This window comes from Magnolia sinica, chromosome 14 (genome assembly GCF_029962835.1).
Source record: "Magnolia sinica isolate HGM2019 chromosome 14, MsV1, whole genome shotgun sequence".
NCBI classification, from domain to species: Eukaryota; Viridiplantae; Streptophyta; class Magnoliopsida; order Magnoliales; family Magnoliaceae; genus Magnolia; species Magnolia sinica.
In genome coordinates, this window is record NC_080586.1 from 47,866,350 (window position 1) to 47,881,829 (window position 15,480).

The 15,480-nt window shown below is 37.5% G+C and overlaps 1 protein-coding gene and 1 long non-coding RNA gene across 4 annotated transcripts; both read left to right on the forward strand.

Annotated features, from left to right (window-relative positions):
- The first annotated feature begins 3,956 nt into the window (after positions 1-3,956).
- On the forward strand, positions 3,957-14,906 carry LOC131225750 (uncharacterized). Of its 3 annotated transcripts, none has more exons than XM_058221341.1 (3): positions 4,509-4,527; positions 10,838-11,003; positions 14,630-14,906. In XM_058221341.1, the coding sequence occupies exons 1-3, from the start codon at positions 4,511-4,513 to the stop codon at positions 14,837-14,839; spliced, it is 393 nt and encodes a 130-aa protein (XP_058077324.1). In that variant the 5' UTR covers positions 4,509-4,510; the 3' UTR covers positions 14,840-14,906. The 3 variants fall into 3 exon arrangements, 1 of the variants encoding a protein (XP_058077324.1); XR_009161508.1 differs by lacking the exon at positions 4,509-4,527 and adding an exon at positions 9,963-10,339 and having other exon boundaries at positions 10,427-11,003; XR_009161507.1 differs by lacking the exons at positions 10,838-11,003; positions 14,630-14,906 and adding an exon at positions 4,928-5,047 and having other exon boundaries at positions 3,957-4,527.
- Positions 5,041-6,406, forward strand: LOC131225751 (uncharacterized). Its single transcript, XR_009161509.1, has 2 exons — positions 5,041-5,114; positions 5,796-6,406. It is a non-coding gene; the product is annotated as an uncharacterized LOC131225751 (long non-coding RNA).
- Positions 14,907-15,480: the final 574 nt, after the last annotated feature.

Below are 15,480 nucleotides of genomic sequence, written 5' to 3' on the forward strand. Positions count from 1 at the left end.
AAGTCATTATGGTTTCAATGTTTACGTCACTACTTGATGGGTTTCTACAAGAATTGACCTTCAAAATTTATTAATATCTGATAGTTATCGGCTTCTGATACTTTCATGACTTGTTTTCACAGTCACATTTTACTGTCTTATAATTATATGCTTTGCTCTCTCTCTCAGTAATTGATCTATTTCCAATGCTACAACACTAATTTCTTTTTGGATTTTTATAATTTGTTTGATCTTCCCATGATTCTTTAACTTTTGCAGTTGTGTTTTTTTTTTTTTTTGGCTTAAATCCAAATTGCAGTCACATGTATTTTGAAATATAAAATATCTTAGAAAATGATCTTTTTGGACGTTTTTAGGTTCCCTCTCTTAAATTATAGAATAAATGGCTTGAATTTTCAGGATGTTTTCTGAATCAAGAATAGTCCGCAATTTAAAAATTGATGAATCTGGCAAATGCAGACTGTTTCTCTTGTAATGTTTTCCTTTTGCCTGTCAACAGATGTTATCATGTATTTATTTCCAAGTGGATAAAATAAAAAATTTGATGTCCTGGTTTGTGTCCTTTATATATGTGGACATACTAGTGCATCTTTCCCACATGGTAGTGAAGCAACCGTTTATGGAAAAATTGAAATCCCTCATAATTTAAAAAAAATAAATAATTTTTGACCAAAAAAGATTGAAAATTAAATAATTCTGACATTCTTGTGTCATTTGTACTATTTAGGTACCAATTCTCTTGGAGGCTTATATTGGGGTTTTTGCCCAAATGTATCTTTGGTTCACATTTTACTACAATTTTTTTTTTTTTTTTTTTTTTGGAATAAGAATTTTAGGCTGAAGGCCAGTTTGTGTAACGCCCTGAAATTCGGGGGTCGAGCATAACTCAGCTCCCGAGTTCCAAAACATCACTTATGCAACATATTTAATGATGGATGTATGTTGTCTGTATTAGTACATAAAATATGGAATAGATTAAGCCAAAGTGCAAATATAGTTCACGGATAAGTGAAGAAAGCAAGCGGAAGACTTAAAGAAATATATGTGTACAAGTGCAAATCCCTGAAGTACATACACATACCAGGTCGTTTTAACAAGTGTTATTATTAAAATTACAAATATTAGATTACATAATTTAATTTCTTAAAAGAAATCCCAGCATCCCGCGCATCAGAACGAGGCTCACTAGAACCCGTCTGAAAACTGCATAAAAGAGAAAACAGCCTCATCATCATCCATCTCCCGCTCTGCCTCAGAGGTCGCATCCACATCTGCAACATCAACAGCTAAGAAGAGTCTGGTGGGTGTTTAACACCGCCCCAGAACGTGGGAGTGAGTGATCAACTCAGTGGAACAATAAAGCACATGTTAACATGTTATCAGTTCAATCAAGCAGTAATGATAAAGCAGAACAATTAAACATGTCCTAAGTACTCTTGTTAATGCAAGGATGCATGCAGAATGATGTATGCCCTCACGCGTACACCCTTAGCGTCTTCATCTTACGTTACGCATGACATCGCCTCAAAGTGCGCCATGTCTACAAAGCACATGTAAATGCGGTGCATGAACATGATTACCAAGTTGTTATTAGTCCTTTTCATACAGCAGGATTGAGAAGCTAAGATACCTTCCTCATATCACCATCCAAACAGTGATCCATTCTAGGGTCGTCAATCCTAGGCATCTCATACGATCATATGGTTTCAGGTTGTTGCAAAGGGCTCGTCACCAATCAATGCACGCCTATCATACCTTCGTTACTACACCAAGGCTCGTCACCTCAATGCGGTATCCAGGCATGCTCGAAGTCACTACAAAGGGCTCGTCACCAATCAATGCAGGCCGACAGCATGAATATAGTGTCCCATACCACCATAATCGGCTCTTGAGTTTAGTTGCTCACTGGTCCCTACGGGGATGCTTGTCACCCCAGCGTAGGCCGACAGCTCGACCACGGTGTCCCATACCACCATGTCCGGCTCATGAGTCTTAGCAGATCAAGGTACCATGGTTAATAGGATTTCATTGGTAAGTTGGGTACCCTAGATTCAAACAGTAGCATCCATACATGGTGAACATACATCGGACAATCGGGTTACTTGACGAACTCGACTGGCACGAGCGCACGTTGTGTTGAACGACATGGAGTGCGCAAACACTCCGCGTGGCCAAACCACTGCCGACAACTCTAATATGACTCGGGTTCATCTAATACGTCCTACGTGGCGAAAGCAACCTCGGCCACGATCTTAAGGCCGATTACCGATTTTCTAGACTAATGCATAGTCCCACACATAGTACACTACAACAGATAATCGTATTGAATGTAAAACAGTAAAGGAACAACAACTTAAATCATGCGGTACATAAGCATTTGAAGAATATCAACTTAACATAAATGTAAGCATAAGTAATGCTTGAAATTAAACAACAAAGAATGTAACTTGCAAGAAGGAAATCATACACACTAGTGGGAGAGTTGAGAATCGCTTCTCAACGCCCATACTAGGTTGATATATCATACTTTAGATCATTCAGACATTTCTACAAACACTTAGAATACATAATACAACATACATGACGTATGTTGAAATACACACATTTGGACAATTCCTTTTGTCAAGGAGTTGTCGCACATACCATTAGCATAAGTACACGACAAATAATCATGGCAATCACATGTTCATATTTCATATGCATACGGTACTTTATACATACACATGGAATACACAAATCCCAACATAACACATGCATATCAGGAACGCAGAATAAACATAACATTTGGCATGTGAAAACTCATCCATAGCAAGAATAAACCATTAACTGGCATTGAAAGCCTTGAAAACCATAACCTATACACTTAAAGTCCGCACCTTAAGCCAGAAAAGAACACCGAACTGATTTCAGACGATATGTCTTCGTCAACGGCGACAGGATAACCTAAGACAAGAATAGGAATGAGCTACAACCACACAAATACTATTCTAAGCTCTAACACAGATTAGGGTTAGGTTAACTTATCCAAAGATGAACTCAGAATCGCCAGAATAACGATTCAAAGTGAAGGTTCTAGGATGAAGAAGAACAGGAAAGAATCTAAGATGATTCACCAACTTCTCTCTCACTTTCTCTCTCTTTTCCACTCTCTTTCTTAGGTAGGGTTAGAGAAAATTCGTATGGAAAAGAGAGCTAGGGTTTCAAGGACTATAAATAGGCCTAACATTGATGAAAATAACCCCAGGGCCAAGGTATACTTAGGGTATAACCAAAACCTGCCTCTCGCGATCCAACGAAGCACTTCTGGTGGGCTTATTACCACGAAAGGTCGGACTTAAGCTCACTGACCATGGATCTAGGTCGAGCTGAGATTTCGTACCAACCAGATCTTCAGATCAGCCGTGGCGGACCACACTCAATTTAACGGTCACTGAATCTCGATTAGGTCCACAACCACAAGGATATGCCCGGGCCACCTTCCCTGATCAGAGGGTGAAATTAAGTCAGAATTCAATGGTCAGATAGCTTAAAATTGTCGTGCAAGCGACACGACTCAGATTTCATAAAAGCTTAATAAATTTCTAACCGTTCTCACACCCTTCACTCTGAACTCAATCAAATCGACCCAGAATATCACATGGACTTAATTTTTGAGGTGATGGTCAAGTCCAACATGGTGACCGCAACAGCCTAAGATCATCGATATGGGACTTTTGACGCGCGGTCCAGGTCTGATCCAAAACTTCCAAAAATTCCCCAGAACAACTGGATTTAGCGATGGATCCCAGATTTCAGAGTAACATAGCGCTAACTAATCTACAAGTTTTGAGTCATGCAGATACAATTTAAAGTGATTGATGCAGATTTCACAAGCAATCGAGTATAGCGCTAATTACCCCAAAAACAACTACTTAAGGAAAGATTAGCACAAAATTTCCAGGGTCATTACAGTTTGATAGATATCTACATGAGTATTTTAATTACTTGAGATCTAATTAGGAGATTTGCCTTCCATCCAGGTGGGCCACAACTCTATAAGTCACATTGGAGAATCTCCTTCTGATCAACTAGAGGAAGATAGATAATTCCATCCAATACAACGAACTTCCCATCATTTGTATTGGATGATAGGTTGCAGATGCTGGTTATGATAGACAGGGTGTTGCTGATCATACAAATAATCTAGCTTAAAAAATTCGTAGTAACTTGACCAATTCAATGGTCTACCACGGAGTGTATCATTGGCAAAATGAAGGTGGGAAATCTAAAAATATGCATGCTCCACCATCAAATTTCGACTGTTGTTTCAGCTTTTTCATTTTTGCCTGTTTGCAAACCATCAGTTAAGAAAATAGTTAAGAAAAAGATGCAAGAACAGTCCATGGTTTAGTGAGCTAGGTTGTTGATCCAAGCCTGCTACGGATGTGCTGCAAACAAATCATTAAGAAATTGCTGCAACAATATTCCATGTATGCAACAATAAGACTTTCTACAAATTGGTAGAAGTCTAATGCCAAAGAAATCTGTGTAAGTGTCATTTGGTTCTGAAATTGCCATTTCTTTATTTCACCTAATGGTCAGTCTTAAAATCACAATGTTTCTAGAAAAAAACTCCTTTGTTAGCTACATTGTACTTAGTGCTCTTTGCCTCCCGATATAAAGCAATCGTTGTAATTTCTCCATATCTCTGTGTGTTGTATTCATTGTAACTTAGCTGCACTGGTCCTTTGCAATACTATTGTTTGGTTTTTGGCTTTTTGCCAATCCTTTGCTTTTGAGATGACTCAACATTAGGGAGATAAATGGACCCTCCTTGAAACCATAATGATAATTTTGTTTAAAAATCTTAACCATTTATTTTTATAAGCTGGCTTATTGTCATTTGGTCATGTTTCTATTCTTAATAACTTCTCTGAACTCTGATCAGGTACACGAATCCTTGACTTCAGGTCCTTCTCATGCTATTGACATAACAAGGGAGGTACACATTTTCCTTGAAAGTATGATACATGAGCCTAGTTCATTTTTGTCAAATTCCATGTATGATAGTGATGTTAATTTTTTGTTTTTGTGTTACCATTTTACATTTGAACCATGACCATATGCAATCTGAGGTGTGGGGAGGCTTATGAGGTTCCTTGGAGATCTTTCTCGGTTGTCTCTAGCATCCCTGGATTAAGTTGAGAAAATGACCTTTGTATGCAAGGTTGGTCATCTTGTGCACAATGTATGAGGACGGAGATGACATTTGTATACAAGGTTGGTCATCTTGTGCACAATGTATATCAATCATTTACTTTGTCCTTCCACAAAAATTGGACACATGCCATGATGGTTTGTGATCTGAATTTTTGGTGAGGAAACTTGTTTGACAGTTATGTTGAAGGTGGTACTTTTGTCCTTCTATATCATATGTATGCAACTGATGCTTGATGTGGAAATCTGGCCCTTTTGAACCTTCCCTAATTGCATAAGTGGCTGAACCAGCTCTGTATGTTACACATAATTTGTCATCCACTGGTTTCTGTAAATGAAGATAATAGGATTAATCTTAACAGTATGGTCATCATGCACATAGACAGAAAATGCTTGCAATGAATTTTTATGAGTACTAGGTAGCCTATTAATGAAAACAATGTCTCCGTCCATAATACTTCTGTTTATGATTTGACCAATTGTCAAATATGTATGTCCTTTTGAACCTTCCCTAATTGCATAAGTGGCTGAACCATCTCTGTATGTTACACATAGTTTGTCATCCACTAGTTTCTGTAAATGACCATATGCAATCTGAGGTGTGGGGAGGCTCAGACAGAAAATGCTTGCAATGAATGTTTATGAGTACTTGGTAATTTTGGAGTCCTTGGTTAGGGTTTGGACTAAAAGTACGAGTGTTGGAGCTGACACTTTCGGAGTTCGAACTCATTCTTGGAATTCGTGTTTTAATAATTTGAATATGACAAAAAAGATAGTGAGATGTTTGGTCTTTGGCTCGATTGCTTTGACAAGACATATCTAGTTTTTGCCTAGCATCAGCTGAACTTCTATGAACAGAGAATTAAGAAAGATCCAATTAATAAAATCATAATTCTTGCAGTCCAACCTTATTTCATATCAGTTACCATGTAAGATGTGCAATGTGAGGTTAATGTGTCCAACTTGACCTCACCTACAAAGAACAACAAATAATTTTAGAAAAAGAAAAAAGAAAAAGAAAAGAACCATTTCACCTCCAATCCAAAAGGAAAATCGAAACATGTTTAGGCTGCATTTGGAAGATACTATTATTTGCGAAATAGGGCCTCGAATTTTGCCACAAGAACACTCTTGCAAGTAGGCTTAAATAGGTTTCTCCTTTTTCTTTGTGGAAGATATTATTATTTGCGAAATAGGGCCCAAAAAATAGGTTTCTCCTTTTCCTTCTAAATCTCTTGTAACTCCTTTGGAATAATTAGATAATTGCTTTGCTGCAAGTAGGACATGGAATTACTCAGGCATGATTTTGGGGTATGTCGATTATTTTTTTTGTTTTTGGATGTGGTCACTGAAAATCTTAATTTTTTTGACCCATTTCACAACATTAGTTGATGCAACTGCTCAGAGTGGATGTCATGCAAGAGTGGATCATCTTCTTCAAATTGAATATGATGTAGTGTATTTCTTTAACTTTGATTTAATAAAATGATGAAAGTTGCATAAGACTTTGAAAGGTTTGGGCATTATGTTCAAGTAGAGATTTCTGGCATTGATAGTTCTTTGAAAATAAAATGTATTGATGTGTTTAGCAGTACAATACTTGATTTATTCTTCAATTTGGTATTGTGCCTTATATTTAAATTGGGAATTTGGTGTGTTAGTGTAACACCCTGAAATTCGGGGGTCGAGCATAACTCAGCTCCCGAGTTCCAAAACATCACTTATGCAACATATTTAATGATGAATGTATGTTGGCTGTATTAGTGCATAAAACATGGAATAGATTAAGCCAAAACACAGATATGATTCAGGGACAAGTGAATAAAGCAAGCGGAAGACTTATAGTAAAATGTGTACAAGTGTAAATCCCTGAATTACATATACAATCCAGATCGTGTGAAAGTGTTATTTAACAAAATTTAAGTATTAAGTACATCATTTCAGTTCCCAAAAATAATCCCAGAGATCCTGCGCAACAGACCGAGGCTCGCTAGAACCCGTCTGAAAACTGCATATAGGAGAAGGCAGCCTCGTCGTCATCCAGCTCCCGCTCTGCCTCAGACGTCGCATCCACATCTGGAACATCAGGGCCTAAGACAGAGTCTGGTGGGTGTGCAACACCGCCCCAGAAACGTGGGAGTGAGTGATCAACTCAGTGGAACAATAAGGCACTAGTTAACATGTTATCAGTTCAATCAAACAGTAATGATAAAGCAGGATAAGTAATTAAATCCTAAGTACTCTTATTAATGTAAGTATGAATGCAATATGATGCGTGCCCTCACGCGTACACCCTCAGCGTCTTCATCTTACGTTACGCATGACATCGCCTCAAAGTGCGCCACATCTACAAAGCACATGCAAATGCGGTGCATGGATATGATTACCAAGTTGTTATTAGTCCATTTCACACAACAGGATTGGGAAGCTAAGATACCTTCCTCATATCACCATCCAAACAGTGATCCATACTAGGGTCGTCAATCCTAGATATCTCATACGATCATATAGTTGAGGTCGTAGCAAAGGGCTCGTCACCAATCAATGCACGCCTTTCATGCCTTTACTACCACAATTTGGCTCGTCACCTCCTTGCGGTATCCAGGTATGCTCGAGGTCACTACAAAGGGCTCGTCACCAATCAATGTAGGCCGACAGCACGAATATAGTGTCCCATACCACCATAATCGGCTCACGAGTTTAGTTGCTCACTGGTCATTACGGGGAGGCTCGTCACCCCAGCGTAGGCCGACAGCTCGACCACGATGTCCCATACCACCATGTCCGGCTCATGAGTCTTAGCGGATCAGGTACCATGGTTATTGGGATTTCACTGGTAAGTTCGGTACCCTAGATTCAAGCAGTAGCGTCCATACATGGTTAACATACAACGGACAATCGGGTTACTTGACGAACTCGACTAGCACGAGCGCACGTTGAGTTGAACGATATAGAGTGCGCAAACACTCCACGTGGCCAAACCACTGCCGACAACTCTAATACGACTCGGGTTCGTCTAATACGTCCTACGTGGCGAAAGCAATCTCAACCACGATTCATAGGGTCAATTACCGATTTCCTGGACTAAGGCATAGTCCCAAACACTTTACACTACTACAGATATTCATATGGAATGTAAAACAGTAATGGAACAACAGCTTAAATCATGGTACACCAGCACTTGAAGAATATCAACTTAACATAAATGTAAGTAAAGGAGATGCTTGAATTTAAATAACTTGGAATGTAACTGCATAAGGGAAATCATGCGCATCAATAGGAGTATTGAGAATCACTTCTCAACGCCCGCATTTAGTGTAATCAGTTACACTTTAGATCATTCATGCATTTCTACAAACACTTAGCATACATGGAACAACATACATGATGTATGTTGAAATACATGCATTTAGACAATCCCTTTTATCAAGGAGTTGTCATACATGCATCTAGCATACATACATGACAATTAATCATGGCAAACATAAGTGCATATTTTATACGTATACGGTACTTTTTAAATACACAGAATACGCAAATCTCAATATAGCACATGCGTATCAGCAAAGCAATGTAAACACAACATTTGACATGTGAAATCTCATCCATAGCAAGAATAAATCACTAACTGGGATTGAAAGCCTTAAAAACCATAACCTATACACTCAAAGTCCGCACCTTAAGCGAAGAAAGAACCGCCGAGCTGATTTAGACGAGTTGTCTTCGTCAACGGCGCTAGAATACCCTAAAATAAGGATAGAAATGAGATACAACAACACCAAGTCTAGTCTAAGCTCTAACACAAGTTAGGGTTAGGTTAACTTACCCCAAAGGAACTCAGAATCGTCAGAAGAACGATTCAAAGTGAAGGTTCGAAGATGAAGAAGAACAAGGAAGAAACCAAGACGATTCACCAACTTATCTCTCTCACTTTCTCTCTCTTTTCCACTCTCTTTCCAAGCTAGGGTTAGAGAAAATTCGTATGGAAATGAGAGCTAGGGTTTAAAGACTATATATAGGCCTTAAAATGATGGAAATAACCCCAGGGTCAAGGTATACTTAGGTTATAACCAAAGTAAGCCTTTCTCGATCTAACGAAGCACTTCTGGTGGGCCTATAACCACGAAAGGTCGGACTTAAGCTCATTGACCATGGATCTAGGTCAAGCTGAGTTTTCATACCGACCGGCTCTTCAGATCAGCCGTGGCGGACCACACTCAATTCAACAGTCACGGAAACTCGATCAGGTCCACAAGCACTAGGATATGCCTGGGCCAATCATCCTGATCAGAGGGTGAAATTGGGTCAGAATTCAACGGTCAGAATGCTTAAAATCGTCGCGCAAGCGACATGACTCAGATTTCAATAAAAGCTTAACAAATTCCAACCGTTCTCACACTCTTCACTCCGAGCTCAAGCAAATCGACCCAGAACATCAGATCGACTTGATTTTCGAGGTGAAGATCAAGCCCAACTCGGTGACCGCAACAGCCTAAGATCATCGCCATCGGACTTTCGACACGCGGTCCAGGTCCGATCCAGATCTTCCAAAAATTCCCCAGAACAACTGGATTTAGCGATGGATCCCAGATTTTAGAGTAACGTAGCGCTCACTAATCTACACGTTTAGAGCCATGCAGATACAATTTAAAGTGATTGATGCGGATTTCACAAGCAATCGAGTAAATCGCTAATTACCCCAAAACAACTACTTAAGGAAAGATTAGCACAGAAATTCCAAGGTCATTACAGTTAGCTAAAGAACAATTTTTTTCCATATTTCAAATGTTTCCTTCTTGGTATGCCATTACTTTATTTTGAATTCATGTATGACTTGATGTTGAAGTTTTGTTTTCTCCATGCAATAATATTTCTAGTGCAATTGGAGATCTAAAATGCCTACTCTCCATGTACGTGTCTTCTATATCTCAATTTAGTTTCTAACATTTATATATAAAATCATTGTTTTCTCTAATGTCAACAGATGGGTGATTTTGTTGTAAATTATGGATTTTTTGGCGTTATTTTTGTTGCAAACATTTTATGAGTGGGTTTGTGGGTGTTGCCCTCAGGATTGGTCTTTCAACGACATCTATGGGGATATACCATTTTCAATTTCAAAGTTGAAAAAGTTGGAATTCATGTAAGTCACATTCTTCTATAGTGTGTTTTACTTGCATGGGAAACCATTGTTTCTGTAGAAATTTTTATTTTGATTTACGTGTAGCAGGAAACCGGCGTCGACTGAAATCTCACTACTCGTCGGGCAAATCAAATCACTGCACTAATTTCTCTTCCTCGAGAGGGCCAAAAGTCACCTCACCGCCATTTCTCTCTCTTTCTTTCTCTTTCTCTTTAAAATGTACTCATTCTAGAGTGAGCGGCGGTGCAAGCTCTGCGTGTGAGTTTGATTTCGACCTTCGTAGCGTCGCTCGCAAGCATGAATCTTTTTACTAGATTTACAGGGAAAATGGAAGTCGATGGTGAAATTTTTCCAAAGGTCCTTCCGGGTTTTTCGGTTGCCAGAGGTGTCACCTTATTGAGGGTTGATGATGACGATCTTATTGAAGAAGATGGCCCTTTAAAGGTGTATATATATGTATATATGCTCACACACATAACTAATGGATGAGAATTTTAGGTGTGATACAAAAATGTTCTTTATCATTAGGGCTGCTTTCGCTGGGTTTGATGCAGAAATCGTCGCCAACTTCACAGAAAGACAAATAGCATCAGTGGCCACAGATTACAACCTGGATTTAAACAAGGTTCGAGGTGCCATCAACAATGCTAACAGAATCCTCGAAGTCAGATTGTTGATTGCACTTGATTTTATTTAAATGATCTTAATAATCCATTTTATTTAAATGAGTAGACCCAGATGTGCGTCAGAGCTATCCAGATGTTGAGCGGGGGTCCCTAGAAGGTGGGAACGGTTGTTATGACCATGATGAAGCTGTCCATTTCCTATAGACAACATTGGAGTGGTCTGACCATTTGGATAGGTTGTGTTTATGTATTTGCTTGAAATTAATGGAGCAGACCCGGATGTGCGTCGGAGCTATCCAGATGAGCGGTGGTCCCTGGAAGGTGGGAACCGCTGTTATGACCATGATGAAGCTGTCCATTTCCTTTGGACAGTATTGGAGGGGCGTGGCCATTTGGACAGGCCGTGTTTATGTAATTGCACGAAATTAATGGAGTAGACCCGGATGTGCATCGGAGCTATCCGGATGAGTGGGGGTCCTTGGAAGGTGGGAACCGCTGTTATGACCATGATGAAGCTGTCCATTTCCTATGGATAACATTGGAGGGGCCTAACCATTTGGACAGGTCGTGTTTATATCTGTATTTGTAGGGACCACACCCTTAACCCAAACTATACCCTAAACCTATAACCTATAACCTAAACTTATAACCTAAACCTGTTCTCAAATCCCAAAACCTATAACCTAAACCTAAACATATAACCCATAACCTAAGCTTATACCTAAACCTAAAACCTAAACCTAAACCTAAACCTAAACCTAAACCTATAACTTAAACCTAAACCTATAACCTATAACTTAAACCTATAACCTAAACTTAAACCTAAACCTTAACCTATAACTTAAACCTAAAAACTAAACCTATAACCTACACTTATAACCTAAACCTAAACCTATAACCTAAACATATAACCTTAACCTAAACATAAAACCTAAACCTAAACCTATTCTTATAACCTAAACCTATACTTATAACCTAAACCTATTCTCAAATCTCAAAACCTATAACCTAAACCTAAACCTTAACCTAAACCTAAACCTATAGCCTAAACCTAAACCTAAAACCCAAATGTAAACCCGATCTCGAACCCGAACACGATTTCTTAAATCTAAACCTTAACCTATTCTCAAATCCCTAACCTAAACCTACACCTAATCCTAATCTGAACTCCCTAACCTAAACATAAACTTATACTTGAAAACCCAAACCTAAACCCGATCCCGAACCCGAACCCAATTTCCTAAACCTAAACCTATTCTCAATTCCCTAAAGCTATAACTTATAACCTAAACCTAAACCTATAACCTAAAATCTATACCTAAACCTAAAACCTAAATGTATTCTCAAATCCCTAAATGTAAACTTACACCTAATCTTAATCTCAACTCCCTAACCTAAACCTAAACCTAAACTTGAAAACCCAAACCTAAACTCGATCCTGAATCCGAACCAGATTTCCTAAACCTAAACCTTAACCTATTCTCAATTCCCTAAAGCTATAACCTATAACCTATAACCTAAACCTAAACATAAACCTTAACCAAAACCTATAACCTATAACCTATAACCTATAACCTAAACCTAAAACCTAAAACCTAAACCTTAACCTAAACCTAAAACCCAAACCTTAACCTAAACCTAAAACATAAACCTATAAACTAAAACGTAAAACCTAAACCTAAACCTAAAACCTAAATGTATTTTCAAATCCCTAAACCTAAACATACACCTAATCCTAATCTCAACTCCCTAACCTAAACCTAAACCTAAACTTGAAAACCCAAACCTAAACCCGATCCCAAACTTGAACCCGATTTCTTAAACCTAAACTTATAACCTTAACCTAAACCTACTCTCAAATCCCAAAACCTATAACCTAAACCTAAACCTAAACCTAAAACTTAGCCTAAAACCTAAACCTATAACCTATAACTTGAACTTATAACCTAAACTCAATTCCCTAAACCTTAACCTAAAACCTAACCTAAGCCTATACTTATAACCTAAACCTATTCTCAAATCCCAAAACCTATAACTATAACCTAAACCTTAACCAAAAACCTATAACCTATAACCTAAACCTATAACCTAAACTCAATTCCCTAAACCTTAACCTACACCCTAACCTAAACCTATACTTATAACCTAAACCTATTCTCAAATCCCAAAACCTATAACCTAAACCTAAACCTTAACCTAAACTTATAACCTATAACCTGAACCTATAACCTAAACTCAATTCCCTAAACCTGAACCTATAACCTAACCAAAACCTAAACCTATAACCTATACTTATAACCTAAACCTAATCCTAATCCCAAAACCTAAACCTAAACCTAAAACCTAAATGTATTCTCAAATCCCTAAACCTAAACCTACACGTAATCCTAATCTTAACTCCCAAACCTAAACTTAAACCTAAACTTGAAAACCCAAACCTAAACCCGATCCCGAACCTGATTTCTTAAACCTAAACCTTAACCTATTCTCAATTCCCTAAAGCTATAACCTATAACCTAAAACCTAAACTTAAACATAAATCCTAAATGTATTCTCAAATCCCTAAACCTAAACCTACACCTAATCCTAATCTCAACTTCCTAACCTAAACCTAAACCTAAACTTGAAAACCCAAACCTAAACCCGATCCCGAACCAGAACCTAATTTCTTAAACCTAAACCTTAACCTATTCTCAATTCCCTAAAGTTATAACTTATAACCTAAACCTAAACCTTAACCTAAACCTATAACCTAAACCTTAACCTATAACTTTAACCTAAACCAAAACCTATGACCTAAACCTTAACCTATAACCTATAACCCATAACCTAAACTTATAACCTATAACCTAACCTTAACCTTAACCTAAACCTAAAACCTAAACCTTAACCTATAACCTAAAACCTAAACCTAAATGTATTCTCAAATCCCTAAACCTGAACCTACACCTAATCCTAATCTCAACTCCCTAACCTAAACCTAAACCTAAACTTGAAAACCCAAACCTAAACCCGATCCCGAACCCGAACCCGATTTCCTAAACCTAAACCTTAACCTATTCTCAATTCCCTAAAGCTATAACCTATAACCTAAACCTAAACCTAAACCTTAACCAAAACCTATAACCTAAACCTTAACCTATAACCTATAACATATAACCGAAACTTATAACATATAACCTAAACCTAAAACCTAAATCTAAACCTATAACCTAAACCTATAAACTAAAACCTAAACCTAAACCTAAACCTAAAACCTAAATGTATTCTCAAATCCCTAAACCTAAACCTACACCTAATCCTAATCTTAACTCCCTAACCTAAACCTAAACCTAAACATGAAAACCAAAACCTAAACCCGATCCCGAACCCGAACTCGATTTCCTAAACCTAAACCTTAACCTATTCTCAATTCCCTAAAGCTATAACCTATAACCTATAACCTAAACCTAAACCTTAACCAAAACCTATAGCCTTAACCTAAATCTTAACCTAAACCTTAACCTAAACCTTAACCTTAACCTTAACCTTAACCTAAACCTAAACCTAAACCTAAACCTAAACCTATACTTATAAATCCTAATTTATTTTATAAAAGTTCATTTACGGTTAAGTTATTTTCTTAATAAGTTTATTGCCTTAATCTATTATTTACGAAATGCAGGATAAATTTGACTTGGATTTGAGTGTTCCGCACATCTCCTATGCTGTCGACGACATGATCAAGGAGCGGGTTAAGGATTATCGCTGTAAGTTGTTTCAGGGTCTCGCTGCACGCTTACCCACCAATGCCCCACCACCTCCGCTTTCATCTTTGTTATTTTTTGTATTTTTGTTTATGATGTTAAACTTATATGTATTTATGCGTGAATGAATGTGATGTGGATAAGATTGTTTGTGTTTGGATGAATGTACTTTTATGTTTGGATGGATTTACTAGCTTGGGTTTATATGGATGTGAATGTGAATGTGAATATGATGAAATATATTATATAACAGGTGTATTTCAGGAAGAATATGATGAAATATATTATAATAGGTGTATATATTGTAACAAGTTAATATCAGGGAAAATATTTTTTTGTGCAATTTTGTGTTGGAATATATTTTTTTAAAAGAGACTTTTAGCTACGAAAATTTTCGTAGGTAAACGTTTTGTAAATATTTTTAGCAACGAAAACTTTTGTTGCTAAAAGTCTAACAACTTGTTTTTAGCAACAAACATTTTCGTTGCTAAAAGTTGAAAGAATATTTTTTAGTAGCGAATATTTTCGCTACTAAAAGTCTTGTAAAGGTTTTTTAGCAACGAAAATATTTGTCTCTAAAAGTGGAACGAATATTTTTAGCAGCGAAAATTTTCGCTGCTAAAAGTCTTGTAAAGTTTTTTTAGTGACGGAAATTTTTGCCGCTAAAAGTGGAACGAATATTTTTAGCAAAGAAAAAGTCTTGTAAAGTTTTTTTTAGCGACGAAAATTGTCGTCGCTAAAAGTGGAACTTATATTTTTGGCAGCGAAA

Coding starts and splice junctions, on each gene's coding strand:
- LOC131225750 (XM_058221341.1), top strand. Junction 11,004..14,629: donor ATGCTAACAGAATCCTCGAA/GTCAGATTGTTG, acceptor TACGAAATGCAG/GATAAATTTGACTTGGATTT.